At 55.3% G+C, this 18,635-nt stretch overlaps 2 protein-coding genes across 2 annotated transcripts in view; one reads left to right on the top strand and one right to left on the bottom strand.

Annotated features, from left to right (window-relative positions):
- Positions 1-1,601: 1,601 nt before the first annotated feature.
- On the top strand, positions 1,602-4,373 carry C10H17orf50 (chromosome 10 C17orf50 homolog). Its single transcript, XM_075559623.1, has 3 exons — positions 1,602-1,614; positions 3,682-4,042; positions 4,163-4,373. The coding sequence occupies exons 1-3, from the start codon at positions 1,602-1,604 to the stop codon at positions 4,371-4,373; spliced, it is 585 nt and encodes a 194-aa protein (XP_075415738.1).
- Positions 4,374-5,635: 1,262 nt separating this feature from the next.
- The window catches only part of MMP28 (matrix metallopeptidase 28), a 31,209-nt gene continuing 18,209 nt past the window's right edge, over positions 5,636-18,635 (bottom strand). Inside the window, exons 2-8 of the mRNA XM_075561418.1 lie at positions 16,405-16,490; positions 16,024-16,211; positions 11,587-11,811; positions 9,152-9,397; positions 7,872-8,021; positions 7,388-7,555; positions 5,636-6,560 (exon numbers count right to left, since the gene is read on the bottom strand). Of these exons, the coding sequence (XP_075417533.1) occupies positions 6,163-6,560; positions 7,388-7,555; positions 7,872-8,021; positions 9,152-9,397; positions 11,587-11,811; positions 16,024-16,211; positions 16,405-16,490 (1,461 nt within the window). The 3' untranslated portion in view covers positions 5,636-6,162. The remainder of the gene's footprint in view (positions 6,561-7,387; positions 7,556-7,871; positions 8,022-9,151; positions 9,398-11,586; positions 11,812-16,023; positions 16,212-16,404; positions 16,491-18,635) is intronic.

Here is an 18,635-nt window from a genome sequence, read left to right on the forward strand (position 1 = left end):
GGAACAGAGCTGGTGTAGCAGCTAAATGCAGCGGCTCTCCTTCACTCGCCCTCTCCTCTTCCCACTGTATTTTTCCTTTCCAATTTTCTTGTCATGAAGTGGGAGGGGGTTTACACTTCAGCGCATTGATTTTGTATATAACCATTGAAGTTACTCACCCTGCTCGCTTCTGGTTGCTCTTCTCCCTCCTGTGTCGCACTGTATCTTCCTCTTCACCCCAGCACACGCCTCGCTCCTTCTACTTGATTGCCTGTCTTCCCTCCCTGCCTTTGTCCCACGTGGTAACTCTCAAAGTTTCCTTTGTAGTGAAACCTTTATCTTGACTTTTTTTCTCTTTGTAGCAGAGGTCTCAGATAATAGTTGTCCTTTCGTGACTGACTAACCTCACGAGCAGAATGCTCGTCCATGCCGTGTGAGGTTGCCTGCTTTCCTCCTTGTGTTTCAACGATGCACCGTCTTCTACTGTGTGTCTGCCCCAGAGGTTCTTTATCTAGTCTGCTATGGATGGGCCTTGGGGGTGTTTCCAGCTTCTTGCTGTCGTGAACAGATGGATGTTCACCTTCTAACTTTAATTGCTGTTCAGGTAGATGAATTACAGGGGAACATGTTTCCTAGGAATGCCTTTTCCTAAGTCATACATTCCAGGTATCCAGTGCTTCAGCAGCACCAAGAGTTAAATTTATATCTGACTTAGGAACCTAGCCACAATAGGTAATGTTTCCATTTGGAAAATGGGTCAGTTCTTAGCGTCATTTGTATGTACTCCCTCCTTATTGGCTGGATGTCTCTCTTATGACAAAGTAAGAGTGGGATTATTTTTTATATTCGCCCAGGTGCCGTGAAGGAATAGATGACCCGTCAACAACATGTGTCATCCTCCGGTCCTCACCGTGGGCGGTGTTAAGAACCTGGAAAGTCAGCAGCAGAGATGGTTTCTGGGCACTTTGATTCTGGCCTCTGTGAGTTGGTTGATGTAAGGTCAAGGCTTCTGCTCTTCAAATCAACACTAGCTTGAAATGTAGCAGCCAAGCACACCCTCTTGCAATTATGTGAATATGTCGGTGCCTTTCGTCATTGAGTATGTGAAGCTCTGTAAGATTCTTTCTTTGCAGTAAAAAATAAAAGCCTCTAAGAATGCTTTTAAAAAGAACTCTTTTATCTGACAGCGAGAGAAATCCAATTTCATGTTACTTTCCGTGAAAAAGGAAGTGTATCATGTCACGGAGAATCTACTTATGTTGAGACCCAGCTTTTCGATGTTTAGATTCCGTTGCTAAAGAGATGTCATCAGCGCCACTTATTTACCTATTTTATAAGACTGTTGTTGATGAGGCCTTGAATTGTGCTGTAGGAGCACTGTAAAGGGAACACGGTCATGGACACTATACAGCAGAACTAGGGCTTAAGCACTTCTGGAGACCTTGATAAAGACAGCTTGTTCTTGAGCAGAGTCCCAGAGCAGGTGAGGAGGTCAAGTTCTAGCCCTACCCCTTGTGACCCAACAGAGGCCCTAGAGACAAGACCAAGTTCTATGGGCCCTGGAGACCTCTTCCCATCATAGGTCCTGACCGGGGGAAGAGGGCAGTACAGCCTTGTGAAGAATGGATAAGCATGGTAAGTAGGGTGAGAGGCAGGGCAGGTCCAAGTTCAGGCCTCTTGAGTTAATTAGGCCATCACCATGGCAACCCAAGGTAGCTGTCCAGAGTTTCTTCAAGTCCCCATCCATGGAGCGAGAAGCGCTCACCTTCCGGGATACTCGTAGCACCTGCCCCTCGTCTCCATCTGCTCTTCTTCAGACCTGTCTTCTTTAGACTGGACTATTGCCGTGCCTTCTGAGAGCCTCCCACTTCACTCTCAGGGGGAAAGAACCTTCAAGCCAGTCTCTGAGTGTGATCCTCCATTACACTGCTGAGACACAGAGTTCAAACTCCATAGCCCAGCACCCTAGAGCCTTCCCAGAGAGCTCCCAACCATACTCAACACCCACTTCCCACCCTGCCTCCTCCCTAAAATGTTCCCGACCCCTTTTCCCAGCTATGGACAGGCCTGGAATTTCACAACCAGATGGTTCCTGAACACCCCTTTCTAAATAAAACTTCAGTGAACCCCGAGTCTCCCCTTTTAGCAACACCAAGGACTGGCAGAATCTCTAAAACAGCTCTACTGGTGTCAAAAGCCTTGGGCCAAATTCATAGACCCCTTTACCTGTCTCCGTACCTACATCAATGGGCAGTGAAGATTACGGGGCACGCTGTGGGAGAAGAGGTTAGCACAGTGATTGAATGCCGCAGTTGGTGCTCATTAAATGGGGGTAAGAACATTAATTCCATTATTTCCTCTTTGAATCTATTCCATGCCAATGGATGGGTTCTGCCTCTACCCCTGTAATCAGGTGGACCAGAGATCAATAGAACTTTTTTTTTTAACCTTTTCAGGGCACGCCCCAGAATTTGTGCTGCCCCCGCCCCCCTTCAGCCTTTCACACCCCTTACAAATCTAGTTTTCAGTCCAGGGGACAATAGGGCTTGGCATTGTGGCAGCAGGAGTTGGTTGCTGTGAGTGGGTACCTGAAGCAGACGCCAGGATGGTTCCCATGCCAACGCTAGCCTGCTTGGACAGATTGTGGCTTCTGGGCAAGGTACACTGCTGTCGAGGAGACTCCTCCTAACCTTGCCCCATAGGAACGGTCCCATCTTTCTCCCCGATAGGCTGTTGGGTTCAAACCGCCCATCTTTTGGTTAGTCGCTGCGCTTAGTCACTGCACCACCAGGGCTTACGAGGGAACAGTGGGACTGTGGTCCTGCAGGGGGCTGGCTTCGCGCTTGGCGGGAGGAGGAAGCCCAGCCCGGGTGTTGGAGGTTTTGGCTCTGGGAAGCCTTTACCCACGGCCCACCCCTAGGGGGCCCCCATTTCCGGGAAGCCTTTGCCCACCCCTAGGGGGCGCCCATTTCCGGGAAGCCTTTGCCCACGGCCCACCCCTAGGGGGCGCCCATTTCCGGGAAGCCTTTGCCCATGGCCCACCCCTAGGGGGCGCCCATTTCCGGGAAGCCTTTGCCCACGGCCCACCCCTAGGGGGCGCTCATTCCCAACGTTTCTACAGGAAGCCATGGGTTTGCCACCCGCGGCATCCTTCCCCGGCTCGCTGTGGAAAAGGAAACAATATATGACAGTCACCGATTACAATGACCGTCCGTGCCGTTGATGAGTGTCGAGGGCCTAGGTGTGCACCTGAATGTCAATCCGAAGAGACTGGACGACGGCCGGTCGTTTCTTACGCCTTGACGGTTCTCGCCTGGACAGGGCTGCCTTGGTTGCTTGTTTTGTTGGGACGGACGCCATCGCGTACCCGCCTCTCCACAGCCCGGGGAACAGCTCGGAGAGGGAGTGCTTAGCTAGGAAGCGTCAGAGCGCGAGCAAGCCCGCTATCATTCGGGAGGTTCCGACTGGAGGAGTTTGGAGACCGGCGGCCAGCGGGCCAGGCTGCCCCTCCTTGCCCGGGATAGCCCTGCACCCTGAGCCCCTTTTACGGAGTCCTGCCAACCTGGTGCATGTCACACGCATGGTCCTTCGGGCAGACAGCTGCTTTTGTGGGGGGCGCCGGGGAGGTTGTGGGCAACATCAGGGTACCCGGGCCATTCACTAGGCGCGGGGGAAATGCCCTGACCGCCTCCCCGCCTGCAGGCGTGAAGACCCCCTTGTGGAAGAAGGAATCGGAGGAGCCCCGGGCTAGCGAGACAGAGGAGAAAGAGGAGGAGGAGGAGGGGTCGGAGGAGGAAGGCCAGGCGCGGCCGCGGCCTCTGGCGGAGAGCGCGGCGGCCGCGGCCCCGGAGCAGCACCCGGCGGCGGCGGCGACTGCGGCAGCGGCGGCGGTGGCAGCGGCGGCGGCGGGCGAGGACCGGGACCGCGGCTCGGTGTCCTATTGCCCGCTGCGCCAGGAGTCCAGCACCCAGCAGGTGGCGCTGCTGCGGCGCGTGGACAGCGGCTTCTGGGCCTGGCTCAGCCCCTTCGCGCTCCTCGGCGCCCTGGGGGCGCCGGCCGACAGGTAAGGGCTCGCAGGTCGGCCAGCCCCCGGGGTGGTCCTGCCGCTGCGCACGGAGGGGGAGCCGAGGCCCCACGATGGCCGGGGCGGGCCGCGCTCTGAGCGGTCGGGTCCCGCGCGCAGAAAGCGGAGCCTCCCGGAGGAGCCGTGCGTACTGGAGAAGCGGCGGCGGCGGCCGCGCGGCGGCGGCTGCGCGCGCTGCGAGATCCTGTTCTGCAAGAAATGCAGAAACCTGCACAGCCACCCGGCCTACGTGGCACACTGCATCCTGGAACACCGCGACCCGGGTCAGGCCGGGGCGTCCGGGGGCGCGGGAGCCGCCTGGGCCTTCTGAGCGACCCCAACTCCCATCCTACTATGCACCTGGGTCTTCCCTCCCGGCCTGACCCCACCGGCCCTGCGACCTTCTTCAAGTCCCCCCTCGCTCGGACCACAGAACTGCCCCATCTCGGCGAGACAGCCCTGGTCCAGCAGGGCCTGGAGCTCCACTCCGCCGTTAGCGCGCCCCGAGCGCTCCCCGACAAGGCTGCACCCCTGGCCTCTGCGCCCTGCTTGTCAGGACACGGCCTCACGTCGTCCATCCCCGGGGGCCTCCATGTCCTCTGGCTCTGGGGGCAGAGGCGTTGCCTAGAGAAAATAAGATCCCGGCTCCCTGGGTCCCTATAAAAACCTGCCCTCTTCCCTGGAATCCTTCAATAAAGTCCGTGATTCAAGTGTCGGGGCCCTGCCGCAGTGGGATCGCTGTAATCCTGCGAGATGAGGAAGACGAATGTTCCTTGTCCTCGGGCCAGAGAAAGCGGAGGCTTTCCACTCGTGCAAACAATGCGTCTCAGAAACCTACAGGGGCAGTTCGACACAGTGAGTTGCAATCAATAGACTCCTGGACAGCGAGTTTGGTTTTGAAATTCTCCTCAGGCTGTAGGGAAAGGGGGTAGGCATAGAGCCTCCCCCACTCCCCCCCACCCCTTTCCCAGGAGAGGACACACAAAGGCGGGCAAAGGCCACTGTCCCGTTGTGCAGAGCAGGAAACAGAAGAGCTGGCCATGCCCACTGGGGGCTGGGGCCTGAACCTTTGGCCAGAGCAGTCTCCTCACCACCCCCTCCCCAAGGCTAGCCTTCCACGGAGGCTAACAAGTGTGCGAAAATGAGGTGCCGGCAGGTATGTCTGGGGGGTGGAAGGGAGGACTAGAGAGCTAGCTGCTAATACCAGCCTGGCTGGGGAGCTGGTTCCCTCTCCAGGAATTCCAACTATTCTTGGCCAGCTGGTTGGAGCTTCAGAAGCTGCTTGTGTGGCCGGAAGAATGGGGCCATTGTGAGGACAAGGCCTCCCTCCGATATGCAGGGCAGGCAGGGCTTCCCTGTCCCTGGAGCCCTGGTGGAGGCTGTATCCCCAAGGGCTGCAGGCTTGCAGGCCCCCGCCCCCACCACATGCAGTTCTCCATCTGACCTGGGAGGAGGCAGGACGTTTTTCTATTGCAGGCGAGGCAATCCACCGTCACACACCTGCGCATGCACACACCCAGCCTTAGCTTTTCAGTTGGGGCATTGTCCTACCACCCGCGCCCTGGACTCTCTCTGGAATGGATGGAAGAGCGATTCGGGGAAAGCGGTTGCGCCTCCAGCGGGGGCTGGCTGGGTGGGGCTCTTTATTTCACTCCAAAAGCGGAAACCCGAAGCTTCGGGGACCTAGCCTCTTCAGTCTCTGAGGTTGTAGACCCATGCTTCCTTAGGGCGCACCCCACCCCTCGATTTAAATAAGACAGTTCCCTAAGAAATAAGGCAGTGGAGTCTTTGGGGGTTTTGCAACAGCCCCCCCCCCCCCAGCTTCCATAGAGAAAGTTGTGTTCTCCCTGGTTGAGTCGCAGTGCTGCCCCTGGTGGGCGGGTCTGGAATAAAATCCCCAAAGGCGTGGGCGGAAAAGGGTCCTGGAGGAAAAGCACTCTGGGACCGATCCCACTCCACGTCCATGTGGTGGGAAGGACACAGCGAAAAGGCCACTTCCTCCAGAGGACAAAGGCAGACGGGCTTCCTGGAGGAGGTTTTCCCGCTGGCTCGTAAGCTTCCAAGGCAGGTCCCGCCCTTGGGGCAGAAGAATCCTGTTGGCTCAGCACGCGGTGGCACCATCAGAACAGGGCGCCCCCCGAGTTGGCATTCCAGCATCCCATCCAGGGCAACTCTGCCGCCCAGCGCCCCGAGGTGGTGGTCCGAAGTTTGGCCTGATCGACGCGCCAGTAGCGGTCGTCGCGGAAGAAGAAGACGGAGCCATCGTCGGGCCGCGGCAGGGCGCCACTGAGCTCCTCTGGGACGCTGCCCCAGTCCTGCAGGCCTCGGGGATAGTAGGGTTCCACTTGCATCTTCTCCCGCGCCAGCACGTAGTAGCGCGCACCCTTGAAGAGGATGAGGCGGCGCAGCGGAGGGAAGAAGAGCGCAGCGTTGGGGTGGCGGGGCAGGCCCCCTGCCCGGCACGACTGCGGGAAGCCCCACATCGGCTTGGAACCCCGGTACCTCCAGCATCGACTACCTGTGGGACATTGGGGGTGCCAGGGTGAGCTGGAAGCTCTCAACCTCGATTTCTCCAGCCCACTGTCCCCTGATCCCACCTCTTCCTTCCCCCACCCACTGGGTGGAGTTGCGTAATCCTCATGGATCACAGGAATCTTGAGTTAGGAAGGATTGGGGAGGTAGGACTGCTGTGGGCTCGACTTTTAGCAGTGCTGGCAGGGGGCAGATGGATCTGAATGAACTCATTCACCACTTGCAGGAAGCAAGGCCCTGTCCCCTGGAAGAAATGGAAAAGAGGGAAGGCCAGGAGCTTTCTTCACTGCCAAAGCGTCATTAGGCGCCATGGGAGGTCACGGAGTTTTGTCTGGTTTATTGCTTTTTCTGATGCGAATTTTCCCCAAGGGTGCCTAGCGCATGTTAGGCACTCAATACTAGTACTGAAGCGTTGGCACATATCTTGTGACACGCTGCGCACTCGTCGTTTTGTTCTTCTAACACACCGGACTTCATCTTTTCCCTAAGCAAGAAATCCAAGCTCAGAAAGTTGAGTGACTCGCCAACCTCACACAGCCGTGGACCATAAAGCTCTTTTCTGCCGAATTGCAGAACTCAGCAGAAGTCCTTGCTGTCTAGACTCTTCTCTGAAACTCTTCCCGCCCTCTGTCTGGGCTGCAGCCTCAACTCCGCGTGCACCAGAGAGGAACCCCCTGGCAGAGCTTTCCTGAGGTCACAGGCTCGAGTCGGAGGAGAGACTCCACCAGGAACTCTTTGCCCTTTTGACCTTGGGAAGGTAAGACCCTTGCCTTCACTAGGCCTCAATTTGCTCATCGGGTCCGGGGCTGGTACCTTTAAAGAAGTAGAAATCTCCATTCTCCAACGAGACTGCGGCAGCTTCAATGTGGGGGGGCAGCCCAGCCCACCTTTCCTGCAGTGGGCGGGGCTCCGAGACGTTCCCATCGGCAGACACCTCCCAGAAATGGCTCCCTTTAAAAATGTACAGTCGCTGCTGCCCGTCTGTCTCGGGACACGAAAGAAGAGAGGAATGACCATCAGCCTCGGCCTCTCCCAGGGAAGGCACCGTGCTAGAAGCCAGCCTCCCAAACAGCCAGTGGAGGACCGCGCACACGGTTGTTGCTGAAGGGGACGTGGGCAGGAGGAGCCCTGAGGTTTGCCTGCCATGGGCTTGCTGCCGGGAGGAATGTCTCTGCTCTGGGCTTTCTGGATTTTATAACTCCTCCCCACACTGCGTCCGATAGCTCTGGAGTCCCCTGAAGATGTGCAGGTGGGGACAAGGAAGAAGTGAGACATGGCATGTGGCGGGTCATCTTACCTACAGTGATGGCATCGAAGGAAGAGTGGCAGTACTTAGGGTCCTGGGCATCAGGGCTCCTGCCCTGCGAACTGCGAGGGTCCCAGGCCTCAAAGTCAGTGAACATCTTCCCCGGGAGCTGGACAGTCACTGAGCCTCGAAGGGGCTTCCCTTTATGAGGAGGAAGAGGGAGGACACATATATACGGAGGGGCTGTGGGAAGGGGTTCGAGAGCTCTCCATTATCTCATAGGAGCGGCAGGAAAAGAGAGCAGGGCATGGGGAGATGAGTTATCCCCGGTGTTGGTGTTAACCAAAGCATTGAACACAGAAGTCTGCGAAAGTCAGGCCTATTGAGATAAGTTTGGGGTTGGGTGCCAAACAAGCATTTGGGACTAAGACAGGCAGGGACCAGGCTGTGCGAATTATAATAATGACAATCGATGATCTTTCCCTGATGCAATGCATAGAGTTCAAGTGAACTTCAAATCTGGCAACAACTCCTGATTTCCATCTTCAACTCCCTAATTGTGTGGCTTTGAGGAAGGTACGGAACCTCTCTGAGTCCCACTCTCCTCATCTGTGAACACATCGCATGGGTGTTTGGTAAGTTAAATGCCCAGCCCGTGGGAGAGACTCATGACACGAAACAACTGCTACTATTACATTTGTGCAGGCTTCTCCAACTACAAAGCATACTACTTTCGCCTAACAGCCCTGTGAGGTAAGCAGGCTTTAATTATTACATGCTCCCAGCACTCAGAGGGGGAATGTTTTGCCCAAGGAATAGTCAGGAATGGAATGGTGACTGGAACCCACCATTCTCTGGCACTGTCTGCTGAACCTCAAGCCTGGTGGAAGATGCCAGGGCGTGGGCAGGCCTGGGGTCCTGGCGGGTTCCGTGGACAGCAGCATTGGCCAGTGCCCTTGTCCCTGCCTACCCTGGGAGGGAACACCTTATCTGAATCCACAGCCAGGCAAAGTTCAAGGACAAGTAGAGGTGGAATCAGGAAGCGGGGGCTTTGGGGTCTGGGGTGGGCCAAGGATGGGGTCTGCGATGTTGAGGTGTGGATCAGACCTGGGCTGGGCTGGAGCTCAGCCGGGGGACCGCAGGAAGAACTGCACAGGAAATGGGTGGGGGGCTGCAGAGCCAAGGCTGGCCTTTTCAGATGGGAGGAGACAAGCACCTCAGGACCCGTGATGGTGAGGGAGAGGGAGTTGGGGCGGCTGGCAAGGATTCCTGGATTGAGGAGGCAGCTGGCGTCCAAGGGGGCAGGAGGTGCGGGGGTGGGGTGGGCTCACCGTACAGGCTCTGCACGGCCAGCACGTCGTCCCAGCTGAGCAGCGCGTCGCGGCCCAGTCTCTTGTAGTAGGGCGCCATGAGCGCGCGCGGCGCGGGGGAGTGCGGCAGGCCGAGCGTGTGGCCGATCTCGTGCGCCAGCACCACGAACAGATTGCGCCCGCGCCGGCGGCTCAGCGACCAGCGCTCGTCCAGGTCGAAGTGCGCTTCTCCGCGGCGGGGCAGGAAGGCGTGCGCCAGGGCGCCTCCTGCGGGCCACGCGGGGGTGAGGGGCGCCCCAGCGCTCGCAGCACCCCAGTTCCCACCAAACCCCCCAAGCCCCCACGACGCACGGGCCAGGGTAGAGCTGCCCCTGCGGGTTTCCAAGACTGCTGACCTTGGAGTTAGTCGCCCAACAACTAACCATGTCACCACCAGCTTCTCCAAGTTCCCAAAGGCCAGGTCAGTGCACTTTAGCAAATGCATTGAGCTGTTTCCTGCTAGAGTGGACAGATGACCAGACTCTGGGATGAGGGTGCTGAAGAGATAGCTGGTGTAGACATGTGGGGCTCGTGTCAGGGTTGAAATTCTCATTTTACCATGCCGCAGCTGTGTGGCCTTGGGCACGTAGCCAAACTTCTCTGTCCCACAGCTTTCTGATTTGAAAACGAGGATGATGACCGTGAGCTTTTGTTGGTTAAGATGGTTGTCCTGAGGGTTCGATATGTGCGTCTAATTGCCGAATATAATACTTAAAACCGCGCCCTGCACACCACAAGGGCCACAGGAAGATTCTTTTTGAAAGATCTAGGAACCTTAAATCTGCTCTGAAATGAAGCCCTGCAACTATTGCCCCAAGGAGCCCTGGTGGTACAGTGGTGGTTGAGTTGGGCTGCTAACCACAGGGTCAGCAGTTTGAAACCAGCAGCCCCTTTGAGGGAGAAAAATGAGGCTTTCTACTCCCATATCCCAGGAAACCCACAGGGGCAGTTCTATCCTGTTCAATAGGGTCACTATGAGGGGGCAGTGAGCTGATTGGATAGGAGAAAAGCCACTAGGGAAGGGCGGTTGAGAATGGCTGCCCCGCACACCTGGGAGAAGGTAAGCCGCATCACTGCAGTGCACTCACACAGGTGGTCTACTACTCTGCGGTGAGTGCTCTCAACAAGAAAGGATGATATGATCAAGCGGCAAGCTTCCCATGGGTGCACTGCCCCCTGTGCCCCCGCTTTCTTCCACGAAGACAACAGACGTGCCTTTGCGGCCCTTCCTCTACCAAGGCTCCTCTGTGGCCCTCCACCCACTTGCTGGGAGGAGGAAGAGGGGGCTAGGCTAGCGCAGGGGTTCTCAAGCTTCTGGCACACCCTACGTGCAGCTCATTGAGCAGGCAGTTTCCACCTCTCCTTGTTCCCTTTCTGACAGGGCAGGTGCCCCTGATGCCCACGCCACTGTGATCATGTTGATCTAGAGACGTGAGAACCCTTCAGAGTCACCTTCTCAAAGTCCAGGTCAACCGGGGCGTGGCCAAGGTGGGGAGGCGGCATTAGAGGACAGCTGGGGTGGGAACAATCGCCTCCTGTTTTGAGCACTGTGGGTGGCCCTCTAATCTTTCTCTGGTAACCCTGAGCAATGGAGGGGCTGGCTTCAGAGAGGAGGAGGGTGGCTCTGGCGGTCAGCTGTTCAGTGCTGTCCTTGCTCCCTGACTCGGTCTGGGACCGGGAGTAAACATCTCATGTGGGTGTCATGGGTGACGAGCGTTAACACACAGGCACGTGTGTTTGCTACATGTGGATTCCACAAAGCCTGCATTTCCCTCCATTCCTCATGGAGGTCCCAGAAACCAGGCCTAGAAATGGGCTTTGCTGGGGTGGGGTGGTTGATGGAAAACAGGATCCACTGGGGGAGGCACACTCCCAGGACACACTGATAAGGTTTCCTGTCCATAGGGGAGAGATTAGCAGAGGGCCTGTGAAGAGGAGGAGAGCCATTTAAATTCCAACCACAGCCCCTCCGTGTAGCCAGGGGAGACCTGCCTGGGACTAGGAGTCTGCAACAGGCAGGGATAGCCCAGTGAGGGGAGGGGGTGGGAGGGGGACAATGGTCGCTTCTGTTTGCTAGGGGCCCTGCTCTAGAGACCATCTGCTCCGGTAGAACAGGTGAGGCGCAGGCTTTGCTAGAAGCAGGAACAAATCATCTTCTTCAGAGTTTGCAACACCCTTCCTATCCAGAGCCTCATGCCCTTTCTCTTCAGCCCTGTGACCACTAGGTACCTTGCCTGAAGATGCACTGTGCCCATTTTATAGAAGGAGAGACTGAGGGGAAAGGGGCTTGACTGAGGCCACAAGGAACATGACTGCTCCCCAACAGCGTGGACTGCCACTTCTGTTGGTGTCCCTCCCACCTCTGGAAGCCGGGGCTGCGAGTTGGGGAGAATAGGCGGGGGGTGGACGGTCAGCACCTGGGCCGTCGAAGGCGTTGCTCAACCCGTCGTTGTGGTCCCCTTGGAAGAAGGTGAGACGGATGTCGGCTGGGGTGGTGGCCGGGGCCTCCCAGAACTCCAGCGCCGAGATGTTGCTCCACAGCTGGAAGGCGGCTCTTACGGCCCCCCGAACTGCCGGCTCAGGCAGGTGCTCCGGCCAGTTCATCAGTCGGTAGGAGAGGTGCTGCTTATACCACTTGCTGCCTGCCACCCAAGAGGGCACGCCAGTCACACCTGGTCTGGTCCCTGCAGAGCCCCAGTGTGATGGGGAGACCCTCCCCCAGGACTGAGAGGGGATATGACCTCGGTTCTGGAGAGGCCTAAGTCCAATGACTTCCATTCCGAGACCCCAGTCTGATAGAGGAGATGCCGCCCTGGATGGGGCAGGGACCCCCTCTCCCCCAGCCTGTAGGAGTCTGTGTCTGAACCTTCTGCTCTGGTTTGATTCTGTGCCCCTTGTTGGCAGCAAATCCCAGCTGCTGACTCCTATGTCTGGGCAGGGAGAGGTGGGGCCTCCAGGCCATGCCTATGGCTGCCCTCTACCCACCCTCCTCCCTCCTTCTCTTTACCCCTCCTGCCACCTCCAGGGCTTCACCTTGCCCTTTCCCGTGCCTCAGGCGGGGTGGCTGACCAGTGACTGCAAGGCCCATGTATTCCAGGGCTTTCTCTGCCCTCCTCCCTTGCTTCCTCAGGGCCCCTGGAGAGCTCTGAGGTGAAAACAAGCACAAAGGATGTGCTTTGTCACTGACCGAGAGCAATTTTTCCATCTCTGCTCCGTGAAGGGTCTCTCTTTCCCTCCGCCTAAAACTGAGTTACTCCCCGAGAGTTACGACTCTGGCCTCCTGACTTGGCCCCCGGGCATCTGAGCATCTGAGTTTGAGTCCATCTACAGATCACCACACACCCTGGGAGTTTCTCATGGGCCACTTCTGAGTCCTGCAGATGCAGGGTGTTGCCACTGGGGACTCCACGTCCTAGCCTGGAGGCAGGACCCATGGGTCCAGGGAGAACACAAGGCTCATGCTCCCTTTGGGGGGGAGGAGGGGCTCAGTTCCTCAGATACACAAATTGGTCCGAGTCCCTGGAGCATGGACAGCGGGTGGACAGGTGACTATTGGAGAGAGGGGCCCAGGCCCACAGCAGGTTCGGTCCACCTGCCCCTCGCCTGGGGAAGTCCTTGCCCAAAGCAGAACGAGGAGTGATGTCATGGGAGTTTGGCCATCTCCTTTCCCGTCTCTGCTCTATTTGGAGATATTGAGACTCGGGTCACAGTGTCATAGGAGGAGCGAGTGGCTGAGTTCAGCTCTGAGCCCAAACCTCCTGACACAATAGAGTGATTTCTCCACTCTGTCAGAGATAAGCAGGCACATGTGCTCCAAGTCCAGGGTTATAAATCTGCCGGAACATCATTCCTGGGGGTCAAAATGGGGGATGATGCTGGAGCTGAAACTCTCCAGCTGGAAGGAGAGGAGGGTTAGCCAGCAGAGGCTCTGGGCTCCACCCCCACCTCCCCCCCTTCTTGGAAGTGGAGGAGGGACTTGCCCCTTCTCCCACCGGAGCATCTCTCCATGCAAGGCAATGCTGCTGCCCCAGGGCCTGTTTGGCCTGGCAGGAACCCAACCTCTGCCTCCCAGCCAGTGACCAACCCTCTCGGAGGGAACATGGATGATTCCGAGGAAGGGAGAGAGCCGGGGAGGCTGGAGAGGCCCCTGAGGGTGTGGACCTTGTGTGTGTGTCTGTGTGTGTGTGTGTGTGAGAGAGAGAGAGAGAGAGGGAGAGAGAGAGATCTGAGATGAGGCTACAGCGCAGCTGGGAACAAGAATTGAGAGAAAAGGACTCGTTCTCTTGGGGAGGAAAGCAGGGTCAGGAGACCCGCAGGGAGGGGCGGAGAGCAGCCTGAGCCTTCTCCCTTCCTTGTCAGGTCCCATGGCCACCCAGATCCCCCCCTCCCCTGGTCATAACTGGCACCACACCTCTCCTTCCAGTGTCCGAAAGGCAACAAAAATCCAACCCAGTTGCCAGCAGGCCTTTCCCAACTCACGGCAGCCCCAAGAGTGGGAGGTAGAACTGCGCTGTTTTTGAAAACTCAACCCTTTGGCAGCAGATCACCAGGCCTTTCTTCCGAGGTGCTTCCAGTTGGCCCCACCCAGGGGCTCTGTCCAACAGGGATGAGGGAAAGAAGCGGCGATGGGCCCTGGAGGAGCGCTCCTGACAATCACAGGGATACGGTGGAAAGCACGATGGGACACCCGGGATCTCGCCGAGCCTCGCGCTGCTGATTTGCGGAGTAGAGCGGATATGACTTACTTCGTGGGAGGCAGTAAGGCTCCAATGAAATAGAAATGTGAAGAGGTTTAGCCAGGGGGAGGGGTGCACTCAGTAAATACCACCCCCCAACCCGAGCCCCAGCCCCTTTTGAGGGAGCAGGGGAGATGGAAAAATCAGCCCTACGAGGGGAGAGGAAGGAGCCCCTGGAAGGAGGCTGCCTGATAGAGCTAATAAAAATACACCCACTTAAATGTGGGTTTCAGATCAGAAAGAAGTACGTTTTTTTTAGGATAAACAAGTTAAAAAATTAAATGATCTGTGGTTCATCGGAAATTCAAATTCCACCGGGCGTCTTGTATTTTATCTGACGATGTGCACCGGGGACATTTGCGCTTCGATAGAAACTCACGGCTCCAGGACGTCATGTTACATGCGCCGACCCATGTGTGGAGAAGAAAGTTGGGGTGCTCTCTGCTCCATCAAGAGCATGACTTCGAAGGTCCCCGGGAGGGAGAACTGACTTGATGGCGGTGGGTTTGACTTGGGGACCCAGGACTGGGGTTTTCACAGCCAGAACGCATTTCATCTTCCCAATAACAAGGCTCCCTCAGCACCAGGGGAGCTCCATGGAGTCAGCAGGGGTCCCCAGAGAGGCTGCACAGGCCGAATCAGCAGAACTGGACTGGCCAACCTGGAAACCTGCATCCTCATGCAAGCTAAGAGTCCCCACTCTCTGCCTGGGTCCTCCTCAGTCTGAGTAGTCAGTGAAAATGCAAACGGACAGGGGCCCGGAGCACTCACAGGGAAATTACCTATAGAGGCAAACATGGGGTGAGAAACCCATAAAACGGCCAACCCGGATTTGAGAAAATTAGGCTGAGTGAAAACAATCAAGATGCTACAATTCCACACAGAAAATATTGTTATGGATGAAAAACCGACAGAAGGAGCAAGTTTTCACTGATGATCTTAGGTCCAAAACCCGGGGCTCCCAAAGGCCGGGCTTGGTTAAAAATGAAAGAAAAGCTACGTGAGGGAATTCACCATGGTAGAAGCCGTGATGTATAAAGTGTGAGACGGTGCGCTGATGAAAACCCAGGACCAAGCAAATCTATCGATACAGAAAGTAGGTTAGGGGTGGCAGAGGCTGAGGACAGCGAGGAATGGGCAGTGGGGGTGACTGCCAACTCATTGGTGACTGCCAATGAGGTCCTGTGGGGGGTGGATGATCCAAAGATCCTGGAATTAGATTGTGGGGATAGTTTGCACCATTCTGAGAAGGTGCTAGATCAGCGGTTCTCAAGAGTCGCCCAATTCCTAACAGCAAAATGACAGTGATGAAGTAGCGACGAAAATAATGTTATGGTTGAGGGGTCGCCACCACATGAGGAACTATGAAAGTGTCGCGGCATGAGGAAGGTTGAGAACCACTGGACTAGAGGGTCCCTGGCTTGTACACACTCTACTGGGTGGGTTGTACAGCAGGTGAATCCCTTCCCAGTGAAGTTGTTAAAGCCTGTGCGATGGGCCAAAGCGCACTGATGGATGGACTGCATTGTGTTGAGTTCCTTTTTATGAAGAAGGACGGATTTTGATGAAAACAAATGTACATGGGGGAGAATAGCAACAGCTTCATTGCCCCCACATAGGACACTGATCAGGGATTAAGAGGGCTTGAAGGCGCTTGCTCAGAAGAGTACGGGCACAATGAAAAATCGTCAACAACGGTATGGTTCTCATTCCGTTCCTGTGTTTACAGACGAGCCCCTGGTGATTCAAACAGTTGACACTCTGGTCACTGGAAGGTTAATGGTTCAAGTTTACCCAGAGGCACATCAGAAGAAAGGCCTGGTAATCTACTTCAGAAATTTAAAATCAGCCATGGAAAGCCCTCGGAGCACAGTTCATTCGGCTCTGACACCCAGGACCTGGAATCGTCAAAGGCGAACCAGTTTGGTATCCAGAGCCATGCTCCTCAGGGTGGAAAGGAGAGCCAAGGGGCCCTAGCCATCTGCTGCTCACCCCTCCCATGTCCCAGGGAAGGGAAGTTATGGACGACGCCCAGCCCCTGGGCTGCGGAACCTTTCTGGCCAAGGGACTTCACGATGTTGAGGAGTCCCGGCCTGGCTGGATTTGAACAGAGCCCACCTTGCTTTACAAAGCGTTTCCTTCGCCTCCTTTTGGCCCAGCGTCCAGCAAGCAGGGCACTGACCCTCTTGGCCCAGGCTGTATGGCTGTCAGCATCGGTCACCCCACAGCGGGGCTGCATCATCTGGCGCAGGGTAGCACGGTCCAGCATGCCACTGACAGGCAGCTGGGATACCCACTGGAACTCCCTGTCAGGAGGAACTGAGGTTAAGCAGCTGGGAGGGAGGGTGGGGGTCACAGGGTTAGGGCAGGGAGGTTCTCTGGTGCCAGCAGGAGGCAGGGGATGAAGAGGGAGGGGCAATGAAGGAAGGCCCCTGAGCACACATGGGGAGGAAGGAGGTGACCCCAAACCGTCAAGTCTTCCACATCCCTCCGTCCTACCTGATGGCATGACTGAGCTGAGCGGAGGTGGAGCCGGGAGCTTTGGGGATCTGTTCCTGGAGGTAGCCATACTTCACCAGGAATGCCTTGGGGATAAAGGACAGCCAACATTTCCCACCTCGCAGCTCCCTCCCCCTCCCTTGGCTCCCCAAACCAATGCCACAGACATCCTGCCTGGTCTAACCTCTTGTCCCAAGAGGGGTGTATGAGTCAGAGCAGGAAAGAGTCCTAAGGTCAAAGTCAGAAGGACTGGACTCAATTGCAGGCCAGAGGATCTGAGAGTCACTCAGCCTTTCTGCACCTTAGTACCCCATCTCTACAGCAGGCCTAGCAACACCTGCTGTCGCAGGGCATTGGTGGGGACTTCGCCAGGCATGCTGGAAGAGACACTTACCAGCGCTGGAGTCAGGCCAGCCTGGATTTGAAATCCAGCCAGCAAATGAATTCTCCAGACCACAAGTTTCTCATTTGTCAAATGTATTTAACAAGAGTCTTGTTCATCACCATTGGGTCAGCCTCAACTCCAGCAGAGTAGAGCTGCCCTCCCCAGGCTGGGCTCTTGGGGGTGGGGGGGCATAACCCTTCAGAAGCACATCACCAGGCCGTCTTCCAAGGGGCTCTGGGTGGGTTCGAACTGCCAATCTCTGGGTTAAGAGTAGAGTGCATAACTATTTGTGCCACCTGGAAGAGGGAAGAGGGCTTCATAAAAGTACCTACTTTTGGGTGAGGGTGGGGAGAGGAGCTGATACTAAGGTCTCAATAGAAAGTAAATATTTAGAAAATAATGACAGCAACATACGAATACATAGATTTGATACAACTGATGGATGGATTGTTATAAGAGCTGTAAGAGTCTGGGATAAAATGATCTTTTAATAATAATTAAAAGAATATCTACTTTATTGGGTGAAGTCCTGGGAACTGAAACTGGCCCATCATGCTGAGCTCCTAGCTGAAAGGTTGGAGGGTGAAATCTGTCCAGGGGCCCGCAGAACAAAGTCTTGGCAATCTATTTCCCAAACATGAGCCTGTGGGAGCACAGTTCTCCTCTGACACCCAGCGAGTGCCGGTGAGTTGGAACTGACTCAATGGAACGGGCTTGGAAAGGATGGATTTATTTTGAGGGTCAAACACAAGACAGCCTATAAAACCCCACGGTGCCTGTCATGAAGGAGAGGATCAATATGAAGCAGCTATTCAAATATGTGCTATATCAATACTCTATATCCATAGACATCCAATTTATTCCCCAAACACTTAACCTTTCTAGGAAACCTTCTTGTGTCGATCAGGTATTGAGCTGACCCAGCACCAGTTCTGGCATTAAGGAACTGGGAAGTTAGCTTCAGAGCCCTGCTGTGACATAATGTTTTTGGGTTTTTTGGGGAGTTTTTTTTGGAATAATGTTTACTAGTAGGCTGTTAACCTTAAAGTCTGCAGTTCAAAACCACCAGCTGCTCTGCAGGATAAAGAAGAGGCTTTCTATTCCCGTGAAGAGTTACAGTTTGGGAAACCTACAGGGCGGTTCTACCCTGTCTTATAGGGTTCATACGAGGCAGAATCGACTTGATGGCAGTGAGTTAGAATCCCAGCTTGTTCTTAAACTAATCTCCACTCCTAAAATGCAGATATATTTTAGGTCTGATGAATGACAAACAAGCTCACTTTCAACTTTATAAAGAAAACTCAAAAAAAAAAAAAAAAAGAAAGAAAACTCCACTCGCTGAAGAAGTAGTTCCAAAATAAGTAAATTGGCAACTTTCATTCATTCATTCATTCATTCATTCATTCATGTACCAGGCATTCCGTCAAGTGCTGTGATCAACAATAAAAAAAGAAAACCAAAGCCACTGTCATCAAGTTGGTACCAATTCATAGTCAGTCTTTCTCCTGAGGAGCAGTTGGTGGTTTAGAACTGCTGACCCTGTGGGTGGCAGCCCAGTGCCTGACCACGAGGCCTTGATAAACAAGACGTGCCTTAAGGAGCTTACGTGTTGATGAGAGACAAACAATAAAATCGGACAGCAAGTAAAGAAAGATCATTCTGGCTGGCACTCTGAAGGAAAGAAATCAGGTGATAGGTTCTAGAATCACTTAGGGAAAAACTTCCGAGAAGGCAGTCAGGGAAGTGCTCCAAGGAGCTGAGATTCTTAGCTGAGACTTAAAGAATGAGAAATGGCTAGCCATGGAAAGAAACGGCAGAGGGTGTGTGGGTTTCTGAAACTAACTCT

Source organism: Tenrec ecaudatus, chromosome 10 (assembly GCF_050624435.1).
Source record: "Tenrec ecaudatus isolate mTenEca1 chromosome 10, mTenEca1.hap1, whole genome shotgun sequence".
Classification (NCBI taxonomy): Eukaryota; Metazoa; Chordata; class Mammalia; order Afrosoricida; family Tenrecidae; genus Tenrec; species Tenrec ecaudatus.